At 43.9% G+C, this 23,950-nt stretch overlaps 2 protein-coding genes across 13 annotated transcripts in view; both read left to right on the top strand.

Moving 5' to 3' along the window:
* The window catches only part of NCKAP5 (NCK associated protein 5), a 915,906-nt gene extending 897,350 nt beyond the window's left edge, over window positions 1-18,556 (top strand). For 11 of the 12 annotated variants that reach the window (XM_084799427.1, XM_084799426.1, XM_084799429.1 and 8 more), the window contains one exon: window positions 17,132-18,556. In XM_084799427.1, coding sequence (XP_084655553.1) covers window positions 17,132-17,410 — 279 coding nt within the window. In that variant the 3' untranslated portion in view covers window positions 17,411-18,556. The remainder of the gene's footprint in view (window positions 1-17,131) is intronic. The other variant, XM_084799423.1, reaches the window with a different exon arrangement.
* Window positions 18,557-19,984: 1,428 nt separating this feature from the next.
* Window positions 19,985-23,950, top strand: part of LYPD1 (LY6/PLAUR domain containing 1) — a gene marked incomplete at its 3' end in the record, with an annotated part of 41,654 nt that continues 37,688 nt past the window's right edge. Inside the window, exons 1-2 of the mRNA XM_084799561.1 lie at window positions 19,985-20,401; window positions 21,765-21,905. Coding sequence (XP_084655687.1) covers window positions 20,350-20,401; window positions 21,765-21,905 — 193 coding nt within the window. The 5' untranslated portion in view covers window positions 19,985-20,349. The remainder of the gene's footprint in view (window positions 20,402-21,764; window positions 21,906-23,950) is intronic.

The raw sequence follows: 23,950 nt of genomic DNA on the forward strand, positions 1-23,950 counted from the left end.
GAGCAAGTGCATTGTTCATCTTACATTCTAGACTCAGTAAATCTCGACTGTGTTCTTCTAGACGGTGGGAGATGGCTTTAGCTAAAGCTCCCTTTCCTTCAGGTAATCCACGTGTGAGCCGATACCTCTGTCTGCCCTCTGAAAACCATGCATTTCCCACTTACTGGGTGAAAGGCTCTGGTGTCTCCTTCAAGGTCCCCCCCAAACATGGGATGAGTCCTGTGGAGTGGGGTGGCTGGACCCACAGCAGCACATGAGTACCTGCGTCATGCAGAGCCCACCGCTGCTCCTCCACAAATGAACATATCAACACTTTCACAAGCATTTTCCTCTCTCTGCATTTTTTTTTTTTTTGGCCTGAGGCATGAGGAAGAGACCTCTTCTCATTATTTATCTTGAGCATTTGATAGGCCTCCTTTGAGAAGGTCAGTGTCTGCTATGGCAAAATAATCACGGGATTTCTAGACAAGATGGCAAGAGGAAAAAAAATGATTCATTATTTCAAGAATTATTTTGCCTTCGGTCTCTGAAATGGATGAAGGCTTCTAACAATATGTGAGCAAGAGAGCAAGGCTTAACTTATTATATAGAAGGTTGTACTTTAAAGGGAAAAGAAGTTCAAACATGACATATTTAGCTCCACTGTGATATAACAAGGGTCACAGCAGTCCTCTGGGCCTCTGGGTAATACTGTACATCTCCCTGAATAAGAAGAAGCCTTATGTGCTTCCTTTTTCCTCATCAGCTCGCACTAATGAGACCCAAAGAAAGCCTCCAGGCTCGATTCTAGCAGTAGCACCTCCATCTGGTCTCTTTGGGATGTGGGACTAGATAGTCCATCTTAGAGACTCACCCCATCCCACAGTACTGCCTCCCGTGCCGCATATAACTGTACATCTCAGACAGGACACTCTGACAAAACAACGTAGGGGAGAATGGGTTCATCCGAGCTCCCACTTTATCATGATAGGGAAGGGGAAGCAGACAGAGCTTGAAACAGCTGGTCACAGCATTTCTGTAGTTAGAGGACAGCAACAGATGAGTACATGCTAACAATGCTTGGTGCCATTCCTCAGCTTATACAGCCCCAAATCTAGCCAGCGCATGATGCCACTAACTGTGAGGTGGGCCCCAGTTAGCACACTCAAGCTCCAATAGGCATGCCCAGAGGCCTGTGTCCCAGACGATTCTATCCTCAGTCAAGTTCACAAATAGCAGTGCCATCACACCATAGACCTCAGCATTGTCTGTTCTGCTGACTTTGAGGGGGTTACTGATGTGCATCTGCTTAACAGCTATGGATAGCATCACCCCATAGACCAAAAGTTCATCTGCAGGGCCTGGAGAGATGGCTCAGCAGTTACAAACACCTGCTGCTCTTGTGGGTTACCCAAGTTTGTCCCAGGAGCCATGTTAGGCAGCTCACAACCACCTGAAAAACCAGCTCTCCTGGCTTCCTTGGGTACCTGTACTCACAAGCGCACATACATGCACATGTAATTAAAAAATAAATAAGGGAACAAATAAAATAAAGTTAATCTACCATGTAAGAAATACACGATGTTTGATACCAACACGTGTATTATATAGTGTTATTTCTACAATAAAGTTGGTTTGGCCTAAGTGCAAGGCAGCTTGCCCGATAATGATACAGAATTTAAAAATGAGAATGGGAGAGGCCGGGAGATCGATACGACCTTGACAACCTACAAGCCAAATAACTTATGGAAATAATGTGAAGACCCCTGTGAACTCTTTGCCCTGACAGGAGTGCTTTAAATAATATTTTAAGAAAATCAAAAGCAAACATTCCCTGGACCTTCTTCACAGATTAGATCTGAAATGAAAAACCCCGAGTAACACAATTAACTATTGATTTTGTTGATCCATCTTTAATTCTCACAGCAATTGAGTTGTGTTTACACAGTAATGGGGGCCAGACATACCTCACTGGGAGCAAGGCGCCTTTTGCTTTTTTACATTAATTTAAAAATTAAATTGTTCTGTGCATGAGAGACAAAAATAAAGTTGTTTTTTTTTTTATTTTTACGGGTGGTTGGCTTACAGATCATAAAGTATTATTAAGCCAGCTAAGATGGTTCATGAATGCAGCACTCAGCTGGCCCATGAACATACAATGGTCTTTCCTTACCAATAATAGTTTTCTCCCATGCTTTCAATGACCCCCAGATAATTCTGCTATTTAAGACAGTTTCAAAACATTTAGGAGGTGGAGACCAGCTGGAGAAAGTGAATGTCTGGACACAGACCTTGATATCTGATACCCTCAACTTCCTGTCTGTTTTCTACTGCTTCCTGAGTGTATATGCAATGTGACAAGCTACCTCATGCCCCTGCTGCCATGCCTTCCCCACCATAATGAACTGTATCTCTTCTTAAACTATAAACCCCAAATACTCCCTTCCTCCCTTACATTGTGTCTTGCCAGGTATTTGGTCACAACGAGACAAGTAACTGTTACACCGTAGTCAAACACAGTTTACAGATACAGAATTCAAAGTTTTAGCTAGCACATTTTTCTGAGTAGCATAATGAAATTCTCTTACTATCCCGGTCTGCTCAGGATGTGAACTATTAGAATTTCCATCTAGCATACCCACACTGTACATACTATCTACCCTTTCTATACTGAGCCATTACTCCATCTAACATATCCATAGTATATACACTACCTACCATTTAATTCTTTAACCATCTCAGCTATGAGATCAACTGTCACATCATCAGAGCGCTATGTTTGGTTACACTTTGCTTACCAGTCTCATTCTATGCCTCAATACTCATCTCATTTTTCACCTAATCTCATCACATAAACACTGTATCACTTCACATTATCTCAAGAGCATGAGTACAATACAATAGAGTGTTTTATAAGAGACCACGTTCACATGAAATTTTATTATAATTATTATGTTAATGATTTCACATTGTACCTGATTTGTTAACTAAAGTTTATCACGTATATGGATTGAAATGATAATGTTCTGTATAAGGTTTGGTACTATATGTGATTTTGGGCACCAACTGGGAAATTTATCTCCCATAGATTAGAGGAGACTTTTGTAGGGTGGAGGGAGTGGTTAAAATGCATCCATACATGCTTCCCGGTGCTAGAATTTGGTGTTAAGATAGGTATAGCAGTTTAATTTCTAAAGTTGGTACACTAGTAATATTTTAGGCTTTCACTGTCAGTCTTGCTGTTGCCTCTAAGAATGTTACCAGTGTGACATCACACCTTGGACCACATCTCCTGCCTGAGGAGTATAGGATTCCAGACTTGCACAAATTGCCTGACGCTGGCTAAAACTCAGTGGGGTATTACTTGATGGCTGCATTTATGGAAAGCGGAAAGCCAATGTTTGCGCAATCTGCTCTGGGTCTGCTCTTTTCAGTAACATTTTGTATTGGCTGTTGTGTTTGGATTTTCAGAATGTAACAGCAGCTGATGGTTTCTGAATCTTTAGCAATTTCCACCAGGGAGTTTTCTTCTTAGAAGAAAGGTCAATATATTAGTGTCACTTTTGAATTGCCCCAGCTTTCAGGATTCAATATGTCAAATGATTTTATGCAAAGGAAAAGCTGACCAGCCATTGAACAGAAACATCAACTGCATTAGGAGGTAAATAGCTTCCACAAGAGTAAAGCAAACATTTTCCCTTAGTTCCAGAGCTGGTGTAGGATGGCTGATGGGTTGGAGGTTGAGGTGCGGTGAGGATATCTCCCTACTCTGTTAGAATGAACTCCTAGTTGTCTAGTTTCTAGTGAGACGTGGAGCCAGGGAGAGCTAAGAATTAGACCCAATATACAAAACTTTAAGTTTACTTAAAACATTACAAGATTCTCTCTCTCTCTCTCTCTCTCTCTCTCTCTCTCTCTCTCTCTCTCTCTCTTTGTGTGTGTGTGTGTGTGTGTGTGTGTGTGTGTGTGTGTGTGTGTGTGTGTGTGTGTATGTGACTACATATGTTTTGGGAACATGATTGCACAGTTCTTGAGTATAAACTTTATAGATGATGACCTGTAATCCCAAGTCCTTGTGCAATGCAGTGTAGGGGGATAGGTCATTCGATGACGTGCTTGCTGCATAAACGTGTACTCAGATCCCAATATAAAATAAACCAAATAAATCTAGGAATACAGCTAATCTGTTGAAAGTACTGGCTACTCTTCCAGAGGATCAGAGTTTGACTCCTAGCATCCGTACAGCAGCTCATGATTACCTGTAACTGCAGCTTCAGGGAATCCAATACCCTATGGCTTCTGCAGGAGCCAGACATGCATGTGATCTATAGACATACACACAGGCAAAACATCTATTGGCATAAAATCAAACAAAATGTTTAAGAAAGACTAAGTGCCATGGCATGTGTCTGCAGTCCCAGCAGTGGGGAGGCAGAGGGGATAGGTGACTCCCTTGAGCTCACTGGCCAGCACTCCACCCAGCTTAGTGCACTCTGTGTTCAGCAAGAGACTCTGCCCCAAAATAAGGTCGTGATAAACTGAGGAAGACTCTCAACAATGACTTCTGGCTTCCACACACATGTGCATACACACTAACATCTATCTGTACATATGTGTACATACTTGCTCAAACACACACATGTGGCTAGACAACAGAACATTCCCCCAAGCTTTGTAATTCACTGGATGTCTCATTAATAAGCACATAAAATTTAGGTATAATTTTATGATCTCCACCCCTTTGATAACATTGGACATTTTCTCATGGTATGAGAATTCCAGGATTAAATAAAAGTCATTGTGTATTTTTTTAATGTACTGACCTGATTCAAGAAAAAAAATGTATTTTACTTTTCTTGTAATAACAGCCAAAACCCTGTCACTCCAAAGTAAAAACTTGGCTGTGTTTGGGGTGAGAAGGCATGGATGTTCCCTTCATCTGCATTTCCTCTGGTAAAACCTGTAGGCCCTCTGTGCTACAAAGGTTCACATCTAAGCTAGACAGACCTGGGCAGGACAGGTGTATTTAAAGTTCAGAGTGACTCAAAGGGCTGTAATCCCAACACTCAGGGCAGGCACAGAGGCAAGCAGATCTCTGTGAGTTCAAGGCCAGTCAGGTGTACAAAGCCAGTTCAGGAGAGCCAAGGCTACACAGAGAAACCCTGTCTCAAAACAAACAAACAAAACAAAACAAAACAAAAGGGGGTGGGCTGTGAGCAACAAAGGAGAATAATCAGTCTTTGAAATCAAGCAAGGGGTGTGTGTGTGTGTGTGTGTGTGTGTGTGTGTGTGTGTGTGTGTGTGTGTTCATCCTGGGAACCTTCCTCTTTTACTTTTCCTACCTTATTTCTTGAGGCAGAGTATCTCAGTCAAACCTGGAGCTTGTTGATGAGGCCAGTCTTGCTAGCCAGCTTTCTCTAGGGATTCCCAGCCTTTAGAGGCCAGAATTCCAGGTAGGCCTACATTTCTATGGGTTCTAGTGATCCAACCAAATGTATCCTCTTGCATATACCTCAAGCACTCTACCCACTGAGCCATCTCCTCAGTCTCAAGCTATGTTTTAAATTCTACTTGTGGATGCATCTATTATCAGGAGTGGGGATGGGAGGATGAAAGTTTTCAAATGGACATTTCATATGATAGCCCCCACATCAGAGTTTTACAAATAGCAACCATGCTTCCATGTTTATTGCCGTTTTACACATTAGTATACCTTCCCTCATCCAAAGTGCCCTTCTCTGACATAACAAAGTTTGTGATACTCTTTTTATTATCTAGCGAAGAGTACATTTTTGCCTATTTTACACATCTGAGAATGTAGCCCTGTTGAGAGATTATTAATATTTAATGCTGAATTGTTATTTCAGTAAAATCAGTGGTTACGCCTTAACCAGCTTTATGCCTAAATAACCACACAGAGAGACCAGGATCTATTTTAGTTAGCCTATAACACAATGCAACACAGTAATTACTCCATCCTCAACCTCTATGCTCGTACAGTTTCCTCCCATTCAGATTTCCCACTTTCTCCTTGCTTTTAAATCATCTTCTAGGCCTGGTTCATTTCTCCTGATGTTTCCTGGCCTTTTCCTCACAGCTCCATCCTCCCTTCATTCTTTCTCTCTTCCCCTCACCAAATCAGAATGTCCCGCCCTATTCTCTGATATTGCTCAGCATTGGCTACTTTGTTTTTATTGGCAACACAGAGAACAAATGGTTGGATGTTTATACAAACTTGAAACAGGAGATATATCACAAAGGGATGTCCAGATTGATCCAGAGAATGGGGTGGAGAAATCAACATTTTAACGAACAAGGATAAATTATTATGCCATTATGCCAAGGGTAAAGCATTATGCCAACGTATCCCATTTGGTTAGTTTTTGTCAACCTGACACATCAGATTGGCCTATGGGCATATCTATCATGCCTGTGGGGCACTTTTTAAAAAATGGATAATTGATGTGGGAGTGTCCTGCTCACCATGGCTGGGGCTACTCCTGGACAGATGCTATCATGAGTTAGATAAGAGAGCAAGCATAGCAAGCCCTGCAAACAAACCAGTAAGCACCTTTCCTCCTTGGTTCCTGCTTACTTGAACTCCTGCCCTGACTTTGCTCAGTGATGGGTTGTAATCAGAACATGTAAGTCAAAAAAGCCCTTTTCTCCCATGTTGGTTTGGCTCATGGTATTTATCAGACCAATGGAAAACAAACTAGGACATCATCTCATTACAAAATGCATTCCCGTTCCTTTTCTCTTGTGTTTAAATGTCTCTCTTGTCTTTGTTTCTCTTTTGACGTGTATCCCTCCATCTCTGTTACATGCACTATTTTCTCCCAGTTCCAAGCTTCTTACTGACCTTCTCGCCACTTTATTTTTTTCTCTCAGCAAAATTCATTTTGCACACTCCGGGTTCAAGAGTTCCTGCAAAGGTCATTGGAAACCATTGATCACAGTTGAAGACAGCAAGGGAGTTAATACAGTCATAAAAGCACATCTCGGCTGAAAATTACTCTCTCACCTAATAAAAACCAGTTTGCCCAGGAGATGCTAAAGAATTAGCAGGACCCCAGTAAGGAAATAGTGCCCCCAGAGTGCTGAATCACAACTCTCTGCCTGGGGTTGAATGTAGAGAATGGCTCTGTTACAACAGGTCATATTAAATTTTCAGGAGAGCAAGTGAAGTCATGTGTCCAGTTGAGTTAATAGAAAGAATGCAATGCCAGGAGAGTGTAATTATCTTGTGCCGGAGTCCGACCAGGCTAACAGGGTTAACACCACAACTCTCGAGAAGAGCGTGGAGGGGTCTCTAACGCACATCAAAGGTCCTGCTACCTGTTTTTATATCTCGTTCAGAAAGTAGCTCCACCAGGACCAAAGCACAAGAGATATTACCGGATAGATTTGCTAGTGCCTCTTTAAAAAAAAAAAAAAAGAAAGAAATTGCTGTATCATTATCCTTGAGATGGGTGTGCCCCCAGCAACTGACACTTAAAATGGACGTGAAATTATACACAACCTTCTACTAAAAGATCTGGATTAAAAATGCCTTTCCCCAGTCCTTAGCATGAGAGGATGACAAAACTCTACATGGAGTTGCTCTTCTACAAGCCTGTCTGTCCTGTGCTTAGACCATGAAACGCACCCAACCACCATGTGTTTGAGACCTTGATCCCTAGCGGGTAGCACTGTTTGGAAAGGTTGAAGAACCTTTAGGGGCCTTGCAGGAGGAAGTGGATGGCTGGGAGCAGCCTGGAGGCTTTATAGCCCAGTGACAGACACCTCCAGTCTGCTCTTGACTTTCTGACCTCAGAGCATAGACAGATACTTTCTGTTCCTGCCATCACTCTTTTCTTGCCATGACAGACTACCTTCAAACTGTGAGCTTCAATCAGCAGTCTATTAAGTTGCTTCTTATGAGGTATTTTTCCCTGGCAACATAAAATGATAAATAATACAAAACCAAAGCCCTGAGTTAGGGGGGCGGGGCCTTTTATTTGACTTACCTGCTTCCAAATGGAAGTTCTCTTTCTTCCATCTCTGCTAAGTCAGCTCCATCCCACATCTATACCTAGAGAGGCTTTGCTGCCCAGCCCCTCTCATCATAGTCCCTGAATTATCTTCACCATCTTGGCCCCAATGTGTCAGTGACTATTTGGTTAAAGTCTGCATTGCAGAGCCAGGCACAGTGGACCATATCTATAATCTCAGCACTCAGTGGGCCAAAGCAGGATAATTGCAAGTTTGAAACTGACCAGGGTTATGTGGCAAGTTCAGGGCCAGCCTGGGCCATGGTAGTGAATTCAGGACACAGCCCCAGTGGTGGAGGGGCACCATGGTGATGTGGCTCCCTAAGAGTGGGTGTGCCCTTGCAAATGAAGAGAGCTGCTGAGCATGATGTGTCCAGCCCTTTGTGTCACGCACTTCTCATCAACAGAGGGAAGAGTGATTCATTGCATTAGCAACTTCAGGAAGGGCTCTGGTAGCACACAGACACCCCAGGATCTTCCTGCAGCTCTCTCACGTTGGGCTAGTTGCCTGAAGCATACATCCTTTTTTGTTGTGTACAGTATGACATTTATGGAAAGGTTCACTCTCCAGCTCAGAGATGCCAGTTGCGAGTGTGTGTGTGTGTGTGTGTGTGTGTGTGTGTGTGTGTGTGTGTGTGCACGTGCATTGGTGTACACATGTAGGTATACGTGCATGTAGAGGCCAGAGGCCAATCCCAAGTTTCTTCCTCATTTGTTCTCTGACATTATATTTTCAAACAGGATCTTTTGCTAAGCCTAAAGCTCTTGGATTGTGCTAGGCTGCCTGGCTAGTGAGCTGCAGGGGTCCTTGTATCTCTGCCTCTCAACTTCTGGGATTTAGTTACGTGTGCCACCCACGGCTAGCTTTTCTCAGTGAGATCTGGTGATGGAACTCATGCTTGCCTGGTCAGCCCTTGATTTCTTACTACCAGTGTGAGGGAGCTCACTTATTTAAAGATTGGCACCTCATTCTCTAGTGGAAGCTTTCGTGATTGGGAAGTTGATATTGGAGTCTACTGTCAGCCTTTTACTTTTCCAAGTCACTGAGAACTAGGATGGGGGGGAAGAATGTTAAGGTTGTTTATTGAGCCAGTAATAGATACACACAGGACACCCAATTAAGGCTCCGGAGCTTTATAGAGTGGGAAGATTTGAAAAGAACTTTAATGTAAAGAACCAGAGTGTCAGAGGGGTTACACAGCTAATTAGCACCATGTCAGCCATCTTACGCTGGGTTCCAGATACCTGCTATCATGTGCACTGATTAAGGCCTTGCATTCTGTATTCAGGCTGTTTTTTTCTCCACTCCTGACTCTCTGGCAGATTAGCCAAGCATATTTGGACCAGTATTTAGACCTCATTGTCTGTATTTCCCCATTTGTGTAATGGTGTTGATAATCGGACTCTCTCGTGGGATTGCTTTAAGGATGAGATGAGATAACTCACGCAATAAAATCACACAGTACTTGACACAAAGTAAAAATGCTTTCTACGTATGGCTATTTGCCTACAATGTGTTTTCTAGGATGATTGGCAGTGGCTTGCTATTGCAATAGAGAACTAAGAGACACTGGTTGTTAATTAAGACCCTGTTTGCACTAATTTGGGCCAAGGACTCTGATGCTGAGTGAGTGCTCATCTGAGGAAGGAAGCTCAATTTGAATTCCCCCAGCAGCTCTGCATAGCTTTCTGACATCTTACAGTAGGCATGATAACTAGTATCATTAAGATAAAAATCTATTATGAAAACTTATTTGAAATGATGAAATTGTAGCCATAATCATAGGTTTACTGTATATTTCTCTATGACTGAGGGAGGAGGTCTAGCTATAGAATTTAACATACATGTATCTCTTAGAAGTGGACACCAACATGCACAGAGAGATAGTATATAGACATAGATGATAAATACATAGATGGCAGATAGATAGATAGATAGATAGATAGATAGATAGATAGATAATAGATAGATAGATAGATAGATAGATAGATAGATAGATAATAGATAGGCTGATTGACTGATTGATAGAGAGCCATTGATAGGTGTGGGTATACAGTTATAGATATATCTCTTTTGCTGGTTTAATCCTTTGGCTTTTCAGTCTCTCCTCAAGTATTGTCACATCTTCTGCAAGAGCTTTTCTTTCCTCCTAATTGATCCTTCCGGACATTAGCAATATTGCTTTAGGCTAAGTTTCTTTCATGAGTATCATTAAACAGTGAACACATGTGCTAGGTGTTTCTGTTAAAAGCAAAGCAAAAACTAAAAACAGACAAGGAAACTAAATTTCCAGGTCAAATTTCACCTGCCTCTTAACCTTGTGCAAATCACAGGTCCCATAAACATCCCGTGTAAGGTACAGTTGGCTCTGGCCTTGCTTGCTTCTATGTTCATGTTAGATATCTCTGAGAACACAGAGGGGAAAGGGATTGGAAATAATTATTTCATCCAACCTACCGTGTTGATAGTTCTGAGAATCTGACGGGTCTACATCTCAGTCTGCGTTTCCAGCTTTGCAGTGAGTCTGTCCACTACAGAATCTACTAGAACAAGAGATAGACTCTCCTGGCATATGCTGACTTGAAGTGGACTACAGAGCAGTGTACTGAGGCAACAGGAGCGTGTTACATGGCATCATGCTGGGATGCTCACCCACTCCCTTACTGTATCGAAATTCTGTTTACCCTTCCGAATCTGGCCAAGGGTGCCCTCTCTTACGAAGTAGCCTCTGTGACTCATAACCATAAGATTGTGTATGCAGAGTCAGCTATACAGCAAGTGGTTTTGACTGATTCCTGTTGGACAACAAGGCACTAAATTAGTTGCAGTGTGATTCTCTTCTCGAGAGATTTCTGGAGCATACCTTACAGTTCCTTGCTGGGATTACTGTTAAGAAGTCCATGCTTTCACTGAAGACAAGAAAATGCTATCTGAGCAGGCAAGGATGCTCATTTCTAACCTGAAAACGTGTCCTCCTCACGCCTGCTTGCTCTACTTTTGCTCCCGAGTGCAACGTAAAGCCCCAACAAGAAAGTCACTCATACAACTGTTGCCACCTATAGGAGACAAATTTAATACAATAATTTTATTTTAAGTCTGTATATAACACATATGAAGGAAGGTGATGCTTTATGGAACTGTTTCTTGTTGAACACTGACATGTACTGGTATTTATTTTCATCATCGTTCTTCTATATTTTTTATTAAAGACACACCAGACTGGAATGCTTTGAATGCTCTCCCAAGGTGAATGTTAAGAGCCTGGGCTCTGCAAGTGTCTTGCCACACTGCAACAGGACTACAACAGGACCTTTAATGCTTTTCTAAACTTCTTCATGCCTCCCCACTATAAAAAGAGATGCTAATGACAGCCTCCATCCACACAGAAGCAATTGGAGAACCAGGCTCAGGGCTACAATCTCAGTACTTTGAAAGCTGAGTGAGTAGGGATTATAGCAAGTTTGATATCAGCCAGGGCTCCATAGTGAGTTCCAGGCCAGAACAGGTTACACTTTTGAGACTCTGTCTGAAATATATAAACAAACAGGGCTGGAGAAACAGTAACATGGGTGAAATGTTTGCTGTGCAGGCTTGAAGGTGTGTGTTCACATCCCCAGAGCCTGTATAAAGCCAGACAGAGTAAAGCATGTCCGTAATACCAGCACTCCTATGGTGAAGTAGGAAGGAGACAGGACAATCCCCAGAAGCCGGTGAGCCAGCCATCTTGTTGTATGCAGCAGTGACCACAAAGAGACCTTGTCCCCAAAAAAGGTAGAAGACACAGACTGACACCCAAGAAAGTCCTCTGACATTTACATGCCTGCTGTGGTATGTTTATACCTGTGTGCATATGCACATTCCCATGTGCAAATCATACATACATACATACATAATACATACATACATACATACATAATACATGCATACATACACACACATCAAAGATTATGAAAATGGGTGAATAAAACACAAGGAAAGGCACAGCGTACTAACAAGAAAATGAACCAGAAAAATCCCTTCAGTGTCCTCAGCGTCTCCTCTGGTTCACTTGAGATGTCATCACTGTGACTAGTGTGTGACGGTCACACTATTTTGTTGCCATTTGCCAAGTAGATCATTAACACATTATCATTTGACCCCAGTTACTCTTCCTGTTTCGATTTAAAGTCAATGTGGCTTCAACGATTTATAAATAAATGGCACCTGACAAGACAGTATCTAGCCTGCTTCCAGGTGTTCCTAAGCAGGGGCAAGAGGAAGAGACAGTCTCCAAAGCAACTGTGGATTCTGGGAGGAAATAAACATGGGCAGACAACTTGGTATCTGGATAAGCCTTATGCAGAAAATTGATAGCAAGGAGAGGGGCTGGTAGATGTTAGATAAAACATCTGTTTTTTCCTATTGAGACAGAGTACACATGTTTATACTCACCCTAAATATGGACAGTCTAACTTGGTCAACCAATGGATTTTTCTTGGGGTTCCTAACAGGAGTTGGGGTGGGGGTTGCTTGTAGAAGCAGGGATAACATAAGGAGCTACATCACCCCAAAGCCTGTCCCAACACTAGTGACCACTTGCTAAAACTGTAGCACTGGAGCTTTCTGCACAGTTTGCAGGTAGCTTCATAGGTCCAGGAGAGCTCCTCTCAGCAGGTTGGCTGGTCACAGTTTCTCCATCCTGTACCTGCTAACTGCTTCTGTAAGTCTGAGAAGGGCCCTTGTGACTTTTCCAGCCCTTATGAACATCCCTTCCCACGAGGAGACATAAAACAATGCCTCTCCCTCTTTTTAAGATGCCAAGGACAAATAAATGGACAAACAGAGGCGAGGTTCTGACATAGTTCACTCTGGAGAACCAGTGAGTTTACTGGGAGAGAGGGAGGATCCTCCCTCCCCATGCTTATAATTCCATAAACAAAATTGGGAAGGAAAATCTTCAGGACAAAGACAAACTCTGGGATGATAGAGCCACAAGCACTATGAAACCATGCTACAGAGAGGGAGATGAGCTGAAATGCACCTTAGCAGCCAAAGATCCATGGGCCTCTCCATCCCTTGGATTGCTTCTGCAGTTCCTTTTTACTCTTGGAGGGCCAGAGGTGCTGCAGGTCAGGTCAGTGCCCAGAGAGTACAGGGCTGAGGGTGAAGCTACTGACCTACACCTCAATACACCTGGGAGTAATGATACCTCAACATACCACAAGTGAATTCCACTTGAACATAGCAGGAAAATGCCAACTAAACACACAGGTGCCTTTTAAAAAATCTAACCAATGACCTAATCCCAGAGTCCAAATTCCAGTAAAAGATATGAAAATAAAACAAAACAAAACAAAATACAACTCCTTCTAAAGGTGCCAATCCCACAGTGATGGATTCCATTGACAGCAAATTAGATGAAACCTAAGAAGACAAAGGAATTAGTATAAGAACATTGAATAATTTCAAGGATCATATGGAATAAGCTGAATGAATTCAAAGAGAATAAAGCAGTACACTGAAATGAGGATATCAACACAGGACATGAAAAGGAGATCTGGTAAAGTTAGAGAAATGCTGAAGACCTCAAGTTGAAATCTCGCAAATAAGAATCTTAATTAAACTAAAAACTCAGTGAAAAGGTTTACAAATAGAATTGGTCATGTGGAAGATAGGAATTGGGGACAAGATAGACAAATTATAAAGTTCAGTCAATAGTAAAGATAAAATAATAATGTTAATAACCTCAAATTTCTAATCAAAAGACAAGTGCTTGTAGTTAGGATTAAAACAGAATCCATATGTTTATTGCCTTCAGTAAACATGCCTCACTGGCAAAGATAAACACAGATTAAAAAGACAGAAATGGGTGTCCTAAGAAAACGAAACTAGAAAAAGGCAGGCGTAGCCACATTAGTATCTGACTAACGACTGAATTAGCAGGCATCAAGACTATTGCTTTACATTGGGTAAAATATAATTCCTAGAGAGAATAAAATAATTCTAAGCATATATACAACGCACACACACAAACCATGGCTAAAAATAAATTTTAAATAATAAGTAAATGCTTCTGACCTCAACATGTCGTACTATATGAGGAAAAACTTACATTTTCCTCTAAGATCTGGAAGAAGACAAAGGTGTCCACTCCCTTTATACTTCTTCAACACAATGCTTAAAGTCTTTAGCTAGAGCAATAAAACAAGAAAAGGAAATAAACGGGCATGAATTGGAAAATAATAAAATGATTCCTATTTGCAAGTGGTTTGATCCTATAGATAAGAGACCCTACACATTCCACCAGAAAAAAAAAGACTGGAGGACAGAATGGGAATCGTGAGAGAAGGGAGGAGTGGGGGGCAGGTGTGACTATGGTCAAAGTGAAAGATACACCCACGTGAAAGTGTCTCTGTGCAAACCCATCACTGTGTGTGTTGAGTATGCACCAATGAATCATAGAATAGAAAGACAGAAAAAGATAAAGGTATACAGCAAGATGCCTGGTCCATGAGCTCAGACAAGGCAGATGTTACAGGCTGATATACATGTCCAGTTTTTGTTTGTCTTTGCCACTCTTCTTTTTAAGTTTTTTTCTTATGAACAAATGATTTTAAAAAATGAAAAATTTTAATGGATGCAAGTAGTACCTAGATTTTTCACCTGGAAAAAAAAATTCTGGACCCATGTTTCTGACATTAGATATAGCCCATGTTCCTGAATCTTGACTATTTCCTGGGGCTTCCATGGTGAGGCCAGGTGAAGAGTGGCCTTTCTTGTCACTTGCCCCAATGGTGTTGAACTAAGAAATAGTAGACACATTCTATCCACAGTGTCTTTCTCTCAATAATCTGCATGGCCAGAGTAAGACTTTCAGATAAATATCCAGAGAGATGATAGACGCACAATTATTTAGGTAGATTCTAGAGATAGATGATAGATGGATAGACACATGCATGCATACACACGTACATACATACATACATACATACACACATACACACATACTACATACATACATAGCTTGTTTTATCTCCTTGCCACTCTTTTATTTTAAAGCTTTCATACATGTATCGCCTTAGTTATGGTTATTATTGCAGCAATGAAACACCATGAGCAGAAAGCAAGTCAAGGACAAAAGGGTTTATTTGGTATGAGCTTCCACACCACAGTTCATGATTGAAGGAAGTCACAACAGGAACCGAAACAGGACAGGAACCTTCAGTCAGGGGCTGATGCGGAGTCCGTGGAGGAGTGCTGTGTCCTGGCTTGCTCCTTGAGGCTTGTTCAGATCCCAGCACAACCAGCCCAGGGATGACACCACCCACAATGGCTCAGTCCTCCCCCATCATGCCCTATAGTCTTGTGTACAGCCCAATCTTATAAGGACCTTTTCAGCTGGACTGCCTCCTCCCTGATAATTCTAGTTTGTGTCAAGTTGACACGAAACTATATAGTACATGTACGTATTCCATACTGAGTGTGTGTCACAATCACATTGTGAGCTTCTTGGAAACAGGTGGCAGGTCCAGGTAAACACCATGAAATTGCATTTGCAGCAAGCTCCTCGATGGACATACAGTGGCTGCTGATAGTCTGGAGAATGAACTCTGGGTACCACTATCATGGACTACTAATCCCACCTCGTGTATGTGTGTGTGTGTGTGTGTGTGTGTGTGTGTGTGTCTGTGCGCGCAGGTGCACATTTTGTTTGTGCATGTAGAGGCCCGAAGACAACATGGAGTGCCGTTCTCTGGCACTGTCCAGCTCATGTTGTTTGTTTGTTTGTTTGTTTTGCTTTTGATTTGGGGTATGTGTTTTCTCTAAAGACAGGTTCTCACTGGCCTGGGAGTCACCAAGCAGGCTGGGCTGGCTGGCTATGGAGCTTCCTTTCTCTGCTTCCACAGCAGTTGGGTTACTAGTGTGTACCAACACGCCCATTTCTTTTAGATGGGTTCTGAGGATCAAACTCAGATCCTTAGGCTAGCAACAAAGCAATACACTGACCGAGCCATCTCCCCAGCCCGAGACACAAGTGTGAAAACTACACTGTGTGTTGTGTAGAACCAAGACTGTTGTGTGTATGTCAACCAAAATGAAATAAAACTTTAAAAGGAACACATGGATCAAAAAGTTAAAGCCAAATGAAATGTTCGAGCTCGTGAAAGCCTAATAGAGTGTGTTAAGTGTCTGACTTTGTGGAGGCCTAAAAGGTGGTTCTTGGTATCATATATAAGCCACTGTTGCTGCTTTTCCCTGTGATGGTGGGACTCTTGACTCAAAGGAGAAAAGAAGATGGATGATGATGCTTTAGTGGCTTCACCACCGTCCCTCCTCTCATTACCTCTGGTGCCTCAGCCTCCTTTTGTCCTTTCCCCAGCCTGAACAGCTTGTGCAGCTGAACACACTTAAGCTCACAGCATCCCTACAATGATTGCCTATTATAACTGTGGTATTTCAGGAAGTCCTGGAGGTAGGTGTTCCCAGGTATCCGTGCCTGGGAATAAATTGTTATAGCTAGACCTTCTGGAAAGGAAGGGTTAATAAACTGCAGACCTGTTACTTGATTTTTATGCCTCTGGCTCTTCTGGACTCTGCAGCCAGCGACTTGGAACTCTCCTTAAAATATCTTAGGTACTTAAAAGGGACAAAATTCAAACATGACAATATTCTTAACAAGCTTAATATGTACTTAAACTTTATGGCAATTTAAGAGATTTTATGCCTTTTCCCCCCAAATGACTAGAGCTTCTGGCTGAAACTCAATCCATACCCATTTTAGGAAAAGTGCAAGGAATATTTATTAAGAAAACAGAGGGCTTTGAACTTTTGATAAAGAAAAATAAGACACTTTACCTGAGAAAATTTCAAATGGATCCATTTAAAATGAATTAAGTGGCACTTAACTGGTTTGCAAATTGGGATCTATTTATCTCAGTAAAATGATTAAAGTCTTGATTTATCCCTAAAATTAGCTTTATTATTGCATTTAATTACACTAAAAGATTGTTAAGGACTTGTAGGTTCTCTCTATCCCTTTAAACTGTACTTTATTCAGACAATAATTGAATATCAGATAGGATAAATTGATTTTTTCCAAAGAATTATGTTTCTAATATTTTCCTCCTCTTTATTGCAGGAACTGAAACAAGTTGAAGAAACAAAAGAAGATCCTGAGAATAGATTATCTGAAATTTCCCTGGAGTCGTTCAATAAATTTAACAGCAATACTGTGATTTTATTAGAGAAAGAGAAGTCTCCAAGCAGAGTTGAAGGACAAAAGGAAGAGAAAGGCAAAAAGACAGAAGCATCTTCGAGTGCCTCGGACAGGCCTGGAGTAGACAACGTGGAGTCTCTGAGTGACTCTCTGTATGATAGCTTCTCCTCCTGTGCAAGCCGAGGTTCCAGTGAAGCCTAGAAGAGCATCCTCCGTGAGACATCTGTATAGTGCACTAGGAAACAGATGCGGGAGCTGGGATGCCAAGAGGACCAACTCCAGTGAAGCTGACAGCAGCCAACACACCAGAGTTTACTTCTCTCATGGACGGATAATGATTGCCTCTACTTACTGTGTTTCAAGACGATTAAAAGCAAGATACGATAGAGACGTCTCAATGTTTGCACTTTTTGATTATTTGTATAAAAGCTGTAAATTTTTGGGAAAGAGAGAAATTATATTTGTAGGGGGAGAAAGATAGCAATAAAAAGAGTTGGCGTCACGCTCTTGAAACGATGTATTACGTTTTAGAAGTTGATAATATATATATATTTTTTAAACTCCTACTAAAGATATTGTCAGTTTAATCATCCTGGTCCTCAAGTTATCTGTGCGTATATTGTGTCAGCCTAAACATGGGGCTGCAGAAAAGCCAGCAGGTTGAGGTCATCTCTGCCACCCCAGGTCTCACTTGATTGAAATTTAAATGGCGGTCCAGTTTCCAGTGTGTCACTAGGAAGACTCAAGTTTGTGATGATGTTGGCGCTTCTGCTGAAGAATTAAGCATGGGCACTGATTGACAGGGAAGCTCTTGGATGCTGAAGGGAAGCGGGCTTCACTCCCAACATCTTCCATCCTCTCCATTGAATTTCTCTACAATTCTGAGTGTTTGTTGAATTTTTTATCTCCCTGCTTTTTATTATTATTATTATTATTAAAACTCTGGGTACTCTATTTGCCATATCCACTTTATACAAATAAATGAATAGTTGGTGCTATGAAACTTTCTTACTTTTTAATATCCTTTTTCTATTAAAGACTGTTTATATGTGAGGATAAATTCTATTTTAAAGGTTATGTGTATTTTTTCTAGACTTGAACTATTTATAATTCCTTCTGTACAGCAGCCTGCAGACGGGGCAGGGTAGAGCTATGTTTAGGATTTGTGCAGTTACCTTAGCACATTTGTATCTTTATAGAGTATTGTATGACCAGTGTTATTTTATTTGTGCAATTTGTATTTGGATTTCGTTATCTTAAATTCAAACTGTGTAAAGCATCTTTGTCTTTCAGACTTTAAAAAAAAATCCTTTTGTTTCATTTCATTTCGGAATAAAAGTCCTATCACAATCACACTGTCTAAGAGCAGAAAAGAACTTTGTTCAGGGAGCAGTTGGTCCCTGGGATTATTTTAACCGAATCTCCTGACTCTCCCACTTGCTCTGTGGATAGGTTTCCCCGGAGGGAAAAAAATGTCCCCGCCCTTTTGTTCCTCTAATAGTAATTAGAACAATTATTAAGATCCACACTGCAGACAGGGCGAGTAATGGTCAACGTATCCCTGCGCCCCCCACCCCCAAGGAGTTAACCTGCTAGAAATGAAAGCAAGAGGGTGGGGGAGAATGAGCCCTAGGCAGCTATGGACTGATCTCTGCAGAGGAATTACAAGAAAGTCATTTATGCCCCTTCCAGACCTGTTTTGCTGGCAGGGTGGGGAAATAAATGATCACAGTCCAGCCGGAGAGCTCTTTCGCTGGGGAGGCTCCGCAGGAAAGGGGTGAAGCTTAGCCACCGGTTTCCACTGAGGCTCCGACAATCCGGGGGCGGGGTGGGAGTGGGTGGAAACGCGCGGGGTTGTGGGCGGGGGCACCAAGAGCTTCGGTTGCCAGCGCTTGGCACAGCACAGCCTTCCGCAAAGCTCCAGCAGGAGGGAAAATAGCACCCTGGTGTCCCGGGAATATGCAAGGTGGGTCACTTAGAATTGTCAGAAAGGGGAATAGTGCAGGAGGGAGGCAGCCAATGACTACGTGGCCATGCCTAACGCTAAGGAGTGTATACCCATAGCTGGCGGCTTGAAGGAGCAAGCAGCCCTGTTCGCTTTTCGCTGAGAACAGAGATCCCGGTGTCCACTCCCCACGGTAGCTGCACCCCCCGGGGGCTAGGCGAATAGGGCTGTATCAATGCACCCTCCAGTGATGCTTGCAAGCAGGTGAGGAGAGGATGGTCATGTTAAGAGAGCCAGTTGCAGTGGGGTCACTATCGTACTCGCAGGCTTTCAGGTGGAAGACCAGGGTGACCTGTGTGCGATGTGGGTTTCTCCCAGGAAGAGGCGCGGCTGCATCTGACACCCCAGGGAACTCGCTACCATGCAACTTTGCCAGGTGCACGGAAACACCCCTTCACCTTATTCCAAGCAATCACACAGAGAGAGGCGGATGTTAGAAGACCCCCAGCTGATTATTGGGCGAGACCCAGTTGCAGGGGTGCTAGTTAGCACGGGCAAGAAATAGAACATCTGGAAGGGAAGAGTATCTCAGTGCGCCAAGGCCCAGCCTAGCACTCGGGTTTCCGAGTTCGCTTCGGACAGGTCCTGGCAGCACCTGCTGCGCCCTAGTCACCTACTCGTTCTTACCCTCTGTCAACGACTACTCCCGAGCCCTGCAGGCGCTCCTTTCCAAGGACCTGGAGGAGGCTGAAAGGGTGGCAAAAGGGGGTGGGGACAGTAGAGAGACAGTCCCAGCCTTCCCCGCCCTCCACCCCCACCACAACTCAGCAGCCGTCACGTGGTAACCGGAGTGGGAGGGGTGGGGGCAGAAGAGGCTAGACTTTTTTGGGTGCTCCGGATCGCCAGCAGTTCTTCAAGCCTCAGCAGCCAACTCCTCCGGAGGCGCTGCGCTCCGCCGCAGGGAGCGCGAACCCGGAGGAGCCTGGGACTAGCCAGCTCTGGGAGTCCCGGGCGCGGGCGATGCGGACGCCGCGGGCGACACCTGCGGCTCCTCTCGGTGGCAGCCGTCGCCTGGGCGGCAGCAGCTCGAGCCTCGGCAGCCTTCGCAGCTACAGTCGCCGCAGCCCGGAAAGCCTCCGCTGCGGTCGCGATCTCTGATGCTCCTGCCCGCTCCCGGCCCTGCCGATCCGGGAGGATGTGGGTTCTCGGCATCGCAGCAACTTTTTGTGGATTGTTCTGGCTTCCAGGTAAGAAGATGAAGAGGCTAGCTGCTTGGCGAGACACGCTCATGCTATCTCGCTGAGCGTCCCTGATCTAAGCCCCAGTGCGCCCACCACTGGTCCGCGCTGAGCTGGGGCTATCCAGCAAGAGTTTTGGTGCTGGAAACTGAGACCCAGAGGCGCCAGACTGGGACGCTCTCCAAGTCCCGCGCTGCAGGAGAGCGGGTAGCGGCAGATTGGCGCGACTCTTAGCTGCAGCTGCTGGGGGTACTCAATCGGGGATGCAGAACTGGGAATGGGGAGGGTCTCGAGCTGGGAAAGACAAGAGGCGCGACTAGCCTCCAATCTAGTCAAGTTACCAAGTGTTTGAGGCCACCCAAGGGAGCAGAAACGCTGACAGGTGAGCAACTCACCGGACAACCCGCAGCTGGGGACCGGGGCGGCGGGAGCAGCCCTCCTGGGCTGAGTAAACTAGCTAAGCTCTTTCCTGAGAGACTTGCTAGGAAGGGGACACATTGTGAGCGCTAGGCATGGGGCCCAGAGACAATCTTCCAAGATCCGAGGAGAGCGACCAGGAAGATATGGTAAGTAACTGGCCCTGATCGCGGACTCCAAGCTATCAGAATGTTTGTTTTCCAACAGCCATGTTTTTAAAAGAGGGTAAAAAGGAAGGTCTAAAAGGGCTGCAGTGTAGCGGTTCCTGGGAGGGCTCGCACATGCAACACGCGCGCCGCGCGTACACACACACACACACACACACACACACACACACACACACACACACACACACACACACACACCTCTTCCACCCTCAGCAGATGCCCCCCACAGTGATCACAAGAAAGAAGGGACTTCGAGGAGCATGGACACTTAACACCCAGCGCCTCCTCCCAGGCTGCAGGGTGGTCGCTAGGAAGCCTCAGAGCCCCAGCCCCTGGATGCTGATTTACAAAATTAAATAAATAAACCGAAAAGGCGTCAGCGAATGCGGCTATGAATGGTGCCAAATAGTAATGAACCAATTTGTAACCAATTAGCAATTAGGCTCAGACAGGAGCTGACGCTTGTACCCAGCTACTTTGATCTGGGATTTGACCTCTGACCCTTCCCTTTGCAACTTCTTGTGGAAAGGCCTGAAGGGATGGTACAAGAGCTGTTTGTGTCTAGAGAAGAAATTTAGGGTCGCTAGAAGGGCTTTATCCTCCTAGACCCTGGGAACAGATGCCGCCGCCCCCTGCTGGCTTCAGGCACTGCCAGCCCTACTGAGGAAGACCAAGATGCAGAGGCCGGAAACCCCTTGTTGTCTGGGACTGAGCATGGTGATACTAGCCAGCCAGGGTGAGCTGTGTGCAAGCCAGTGTTTCTGAACCCCTCCACATCTGTGCCACAGGGTCGGCGGCGCTGCAGATTCAGTGCTACCAGTGTGAGGAATTCCAGCTGAACAACGATTGCTCATCCCCTGAGTTCATCGTCAACTGCACTGTGAACGTTCAAGACATGTGTCAGAAAGAGGTGATGGAGCAAAGTGCAGGTAACCTGGCCGCTCAGGGCTGGGGATGGAGGGTGTTGAAACACTAGAGAAGACACTGATGTGACACACGCACATGTGCGCTTGTACACACACACACACACACACACACACACACAGAGAGAGAGAGAGAGGGGGGGGGGGGTTAGCACAAATTTACTTTTTACAGTTTCAGGAAAACGAAGAGTTGGAACTCATTAGAGTTAATTACCAGGGCTTCTACCCCCAGGGACTCTGGAGGGGAAGGCATTGTAAGTCAGTAGCTTTCCTTTTCTTATTTCAGTATTTTTATTTATTTACTCCTTTCATCTTCCTGGACTAAAAAGCTGATCAGGGCAGTGAAAAATATATGGAAAACTGGTCCAGGTTCCAGCAGCTAGACAGTAGCCTGTGAGCGATGTCAGCCTGAAATATGAAGCTACTTGAAGTTCCCAGAGGTCAGAACTTGAAAAATGTGTTTTGTCATAGCGCCACACCATATTTCTTTGAAGAACACTATAGGATCTTTATTTAATTTTAGAACTAATGCATCAAATTCCAGGCACAAATTGCCAAGATCTTTCACAGGAAGGACATCACACACACACACACACACACACACACACACACACACACACACACCACACACCCCAATTCTAGCAGCTTAGCTATTGATTAGTTGAGCAAAGAGCCTGGATGCTACACAGCTGAAGACGGGAGTCTTTTGAGAGGTGGAATCCCAACCACCCTGGAGTTAGAATGAAAAAAACTCACCCCCAAAATAGAGCCAGAACTTTGAGAAAATAAACAAAGCCATTGCTTCGATTCCAAGGTCAAATAGAGACTCTGCCACTTAAGGGCTGTTGAAAACAAGGGGGATACCATCTCGGGGTGAAAGACATTGAGTGAGCCTTGCTCCTCCTTAGTCCAGCAAGGTGCCCATAGAGCTCCCTAGGTCATTAAGAGGATTGATTCATCTAACTCCCTGGCAGAACAATGCATGGACGCTCCCACTGAAGACAGAACCTTGCAAAGCTGTTTCCTCATAGCTAGGGAATGAAAGTATCTTGGCTTTAACCTCTCAGTTGCTTAGGGAGCATATCTACCCGTCCTTCATAGCCCTAGGGTATGATGTGAGGGTGTGTGATTTATTTTTTTATATGTGCATGTTTGTGTGTGTGTGTGGTGCGCATGCATATGTGTATACGTGTTCACATTTGTTGGCACATGGATATATGCAGGTGCACATATATACTTTTTTGACATCTTATGTGTACATGGTATTCATTCCTGTGTAGATACATGTTTGCATGTGTGCAGACAAGGGGTTGATATCTGTGTCTTCCTTGATTGTGCTCTACCTTTTGTACTGAGGCAGAACCTTATACTTGAACCCAGAGCTCACCAATTCGAACTAGACAGGCAGCTTGATCCGAAGATCCCAATCTCTGGCTCCAAGAGCTCAGCTAACAAGCAGGCATCATCCCGGCTGCCCTGCCTGCATGTGCATGCATACTTGGGATCCAGACGCAAGCCCTCACACCTGCGTGGCAAGCCTTTCACCTGCTGAGCCGTCTCTCCAGACCCTTTGTGTGTGGCTGCTCTATGTGGTACATCATTGACTGGAGTGCAGGTCCCTTGTACAAAAGGGATTCTTCTGGGAAGTCTAAGATGTCATTGTTCTCAAAACTGGTGTATTCCACCCCCCCCCCAAACCTCAGCAAGCATTATTTTTAGCATCTGGTATTTAAAACATGAGAACAACACAAAAATTAATGATGACCCTGAAGCTAAGAGGGCTGTGAATATTTGGATGGGTGATTTTCTATGCACTGTATTTTACCTGAGCTAAACATTTCCTGCCTTTTGTATTTCTACAGCCCTTTTCCATGAAACAAGTTTGAGGCAGCTATGAAAGGAAGTACTGGCTTGCCTTAAGAACTTCCTCAGAATCCTCAGGGTGACTGCTACTTGGGGGTTGTGTTTCACAACCTGGGAAGTGATTGACAAAAGGAGTTACTCAGAAGTGCCCAGAAGGGTACTTCTGAGAAACTCCCTTTCTCATCCAA

The sequence above is a fragment of the Acomys minous genome, assembly GCF_964271855.1.
Source record: "Acomys minous genome assembly, chromosome: 1".
Lineage (NCBI taxonomy): Eukaryota > Metazoa > Chordata > Mammalia > Rodentia > Muridae > Acomys > Acomys minous.